This window comes from Andrena cerasifolii, chromosome 1 (assembly GCF_050908995.1).
Source record: "Andrena cerasifolii isolate SP2316 chromosome 1, iyAndCera1_principal, whole genome shotgun sequence".
Lineage (NCBI taxonomy): Eukaryota > Metazoa > Arthropoda > Insecta > Hymenoptera > Andrenidae > Andrena > Andrena cerasifolii.
This window is the reverse complement of record NC_135118.1, coordinates 5,706,063-5,710,737: the sequence shown is the minus strand read 5'-3', so window position 1 is coordinate 5,710,737 and position 4,675 is coordinate 5,706,063. Positions and strand designations below refer to the sequence as shown.

Sequence of the window (4,675 nt, the reverse complement as noted above, 5' to 3'; positions counted from 1 at the left end):
CAAGAATCGAGAAGTTAACCCTTCGTTGACACTCTGGGTGTGAGCCACCCATAAGCTGGTTTCGACGCTCTGTACCTTCTACATGCAAAATGAATACCTTTCCTCCAAAGCTGACTTACAAACTATTTTTTCTCCCAAAATATTATATCCGAGCAACAACTCTGTAGATTTTTAGCTTCTGATATAGGAATTTGTGAAAGTTACAATTTTTTAAAGATTTTCTTCGTTTTTTCTCGACACGTGGTAATCTAGAATTTTTTCACAAAAACTGTGATTAAATTTCAATAAAAAAGCTATCGCAATATATTCTAGAGATGTTAAAACCTGTCCATGATTTTTGTTAGGACGATTGGATTCTTTAGATGGTAGTGGCAGTTGTTCAAAAATTGCTCTGGGTGTGAGCCACCCAGGTATGTGAAAGTTGATCGAAAAAGCAGGTGTGTCAGCGAAGGGTTAAAGAACTTATTTCCTCTTCTCGCCTGACTTGTAAAGGAGTAGCTACTACTACTGCCACTACGGCTTCTGAGTCTTTTTCGTATCCACTCGCGTTTTGGTTCCTTTGAGAACCCACCTAACATTGCGAGAGATGTATAAAGAAGTTGTTGCTAATATCTGTTTCTTGCGGTTTCACGTTATGTTGCATGTGTAGTTGAACAAAGTTACAACGAAGTTTTAATAAATTGAGGTACTCGGTACATAGTGCTGTTATTAGCGTTAGTGTTACGTTAGCAATGATAAAAAGTTCAACTGCTTGTATTATTGATATTATCAGTCCGACTTAGGGCAAATATAAAATTATCACTTTATCCTTTTTTATTACATCATATTACACTGTACAATCAATCATACAAACAACGGTACTTTATTAAAAACATTATAGCTGTTCCATTTTCGTCCAATTATTTTGATATTTGCTTGCCCAATTAACGCGTGAATTACTTCATTCAAATTGAAATATGAAAATTATTTGGAATTTTAGTAGAAATTACCTTCTGTACATTATCTGTTTTTGTAAGAAAAATAACAGCTCTGCGCGTCGACAGCCAGTATAAGGAAAGCTTAGTATTACATAGTGTATATTTTACTTCAAACCTTACTCGTATGTATTAAGTAAACTTGAATCTTAGCCCGGTCTCACACGACGATACATGCGTCGCGATACGTGTATGATGGATATTATTATTATATAGTGTTTGTATGGATTTGGCTTACGTAGCCGCTCACTGATTTTTCGCTGAACGCTACCGCTAGGTTGCACACCGCTCAACACGTTTAGTAAGCGGTCGTCATTTTTTCGAGCGCAGATAAACTCCGCTACTTTTACCGAACGCGTTGAGTTGCTACAAATATCGCTACCCTCCCAAGTGTCGTTCAGAGGAACCAGGACCGGTCACCGTTGACCTCAGTGAGCGGCTACGTAGCGGTTGATTCCGCTGAACGCATCCAATGTAATATCATTACCGTTCACACGACGATACTCGAAAAAACAATGAAAATCGGTATCCATTATACGCGCATCGCCGTGTGTAACCAGGCTAAAATGTACATTAATTAAATGAATTTTAAAACAATGTAGCATCGTAAGCAATGCTAGCCTTAGCATTAATGATGTCATAGGGCGACATTCACAGTCGCTACTTATTCTTAAGAATAAGCAACGACTGTGAATACCGCCCATAGAACTTCATGGTGAATTCATGTTTTAGGTCTTTTATGAGCGAATTCCACTTACCCTCAAATCGCCCGTTATTTTCATTAAGTTTTCCTGTACGCGACTAGACGCAATGTTAAGTATTTCAGAATCGATTTTCTCGAAAATGAAGCGCGATATGAAAAAAGTCACTCTTTCTTTTTTACTTATAACAAGTAAATAAGCCGAGAGAAAGGAATGAAATTTTTTGATATTGCGCTTCATTTTCGAGAAAATCGAGTTTTAAATTCCAGACGATGCGGTCAGTCGCGTATAGAGAAATCTACCCGAATGAAACTCACGAGCGATTTAGGCGTAAGTGGATAGTCACCTTATATTGTAGATTAACCCTCGGTTGTTACGCCTACTTTTTCGAACGTCTTCGTCACACTGGGTCAATTTGACCCTGCCAATTTTCAATCAGTTGTCATTTAAAAACTATTTGTTAAATTAAGTCTAAAAAATTCTGAGATAAAGTTTGAACATTGTAGAATATACGCCCATTGTTGAAAGTTGACATTTAAAGTGGCTTCGTGCTTAAAAAAAATTTGAAGCATTAAGTGTTCCGACAAAGTTTTTGCTTAAAAAAATGCAGGGTCAATTTGGCCCAGTGTGGCAACCGAGGGTTAAAGAAAGAAAATAACTTGGAACTTTCGAAACTTCGTAATTCTATTATAACTTAATCGCATAGAAAAAGAAATGTACAATGAGTGTATGAATTTATTATAACATGTCTTAAATTAGACCACTCTTCTGACTTCGAAGAACCGTTTTAGATAGAAAATCTGTCCTATCGTCATACAAATCAACACCATAGCTTCAAAGACAGCCCATACAACTACACGGAAATTGGTGCTTTCACTGATAGCCCTATGATTTCGATCACGAACCTGACAACAGAAAAGAATTTTTATTAAATGCGTCGACTCACTGCTCGTGCCCATCAACTATAAGAAACAAAATAATAAACTACCTGCATGTATTCTTGCTCGTTCTTCACTCCCCACAGACTTGTACTTAATTCTTTAATCATATCATCTATTTTGTTATGATTCGTGTCATCTGCATTCTGTCCGTCGGACGTATGTTCCGAAGGCTTAGCATTCTCACCAATGTCCATATTAAACATTACAAGTTTCGGTGTCATACTGCTTTTTTGGTTAGCAAAGCAGTACGTATAAATACCAGGAAGATCTGCGGCGAATGTGTATTTACCACTGCTCTCTTGATCGCCTTCGTAAATTATCTTCCCATCTGGCCCAATTATTTTTACATCTATATCCAAAAATCCACCTTCTGCTATTTCAAACGTCAGGCCTATAAAAGATATTGAGATTACGCAAGGAGTTAAGCAAATTTAACAAACTGCGTGATTCAAACGAGCTAATGGCATATAACTAATACCGAGTGATATAAATAAATGATACGAAAAGTATTATAGAAACATGTAAAATTGTAATTACTGACTACGCTAATGTCATACATAAATCTGTATATGACAAAACTGCAAAATAACATTATTTCTTTTTTACAATACCGCTGTATGTAACATCTTGCGCAAAACAGAAAATATTATGATTAACGACTATACTTTGATGGAAAAGTTGATTAAAAATTCATTATTGATAACAATGAATACAAACAGTGTAAAAATATATTTTACATATGATGTCAGAGCAATATCGTTGCAATTTATAACAGATTTAAGTAAATGGAAATGAAATTGACTTAATTACCGCAAATAAAATAATTGTAACAGATTAAGTACAACTTAAGTATAGTAGAAATTATTATATATATATATATATAACAGTACGACATCCGATGCAAGTAGCATGTACTCTTTGTAATAATGAATCTTCATTAAACCTTTACATAGTTGAATTTTATAAATCGATATGATTCGAATCCAACAGCAGTGACATTGTTTTTCGATAGGATAATTGCATACTAAATAGTCAATAGAATAGTACTAATAGCAATGACAAACAGAACTGGTTCTGACATAACATAAATTCTCTTAGACATGAAGAAATGACCGAAGTTCAGATGTATATCGAAACATCGCGCTACTTTGTGAGATAAGGTACTTCTAAAACATTGAACTTTTCTCGTAGAAAACTATTTCGAAGAAAAGAAGTGCCGCAAGGAGAAACTAACCCATTTTCGTGCCCATTTCCACTCTATCGAAGAAACATTCTTCGGCATGTGCATCTACAGTGATGAAATAGCAGCTTGCATTTGTGCTTAGAGTAATTAAGAATAAACACGAAACGAGCCACCTCATTTTATCAAATTACACTGTGAACCAATTAAAAACGACATATGCTATTTCAATTCCCTGCTACTTCAGAGCGGCATGTTGCTACCACAGCGCCACGTATGCATTTTATCATGGAATTAAGAATGCACGTAGATGTACGACCTACTTCATACTTTAGTGCATGATGTTAGGTTAGGTTAGGTTTTTATTTTCTCCCAGCTTAGAGTTTCTTATAAGACTAGTAGATGGCATTTCAGGGCACAGCCCTATAGTGATTCTCTAGGGAGTGATCGGTATAACCGCAACCATTTTGGAGCAAAACCGGAAATAACATAACCTAAACCATATCTATCTCTTTCTATCGGTATTTCTCTCTCTCTCTTTCTGTCAGTGTTTCTGCAAAGAGGAGATATAATAAGAGGCGTCACTCCGGGCGGAACCTTTGGAGTCCTTACTTGACCTAGGCATTTAAATTGAACAGCGTGTCCGTGAGCTCGGCGCTTAGGAGTCCAACTCACGGACACGCAGCTCCGGCGTAGTAAGCGCGAGGTGGGGGAAATTCTCGACGGAACCCGTCCCCGATCAGGCATCACAGTTCCGACCAGGGGGGCCAAGCTTCCCTCTTACGAAAGTTGAAGCAGAGTTTGTAGCGCCTCCTACCAATGAGGTGCGTACTAAACTGTGAATGTGTGAATTGGTGTGAATCGGGACGTATGTGTATG

General features: G+C 37.0%; 1 protein-coding gene across 1 annotated transcript; it reads right to left on the bottom strand.

Annotated features, from left to right (window-relative positions):
- Positions 1–790: 790 nt before the first annotated feature.
- LOC143378827 (transmembrane emp24 domain-containing protein 2) lies at positions 791–4,080 on the bottom strand. The gene is made up of 3 exons (XM_076830844.1): positions 3,851–4,080; positions 2,664–3,007; positions 791–2,580 (listed from the first exon to the last, which is right to left on the bottom strand). The coding sequence occupies exons 1-3, from the start codon at positions 3,975–3,977 to the stop codon at positions 2,431–2,433; spliced, it is 621 nt and encodes a 206-aa protein (XP_076686959.1). The 5' UTR covers positions 3,978–4,080; the 3' UTR covers positions 791–2,430.
- Positions 4,081–4,675: the final 595 nt, after the last annotated feature.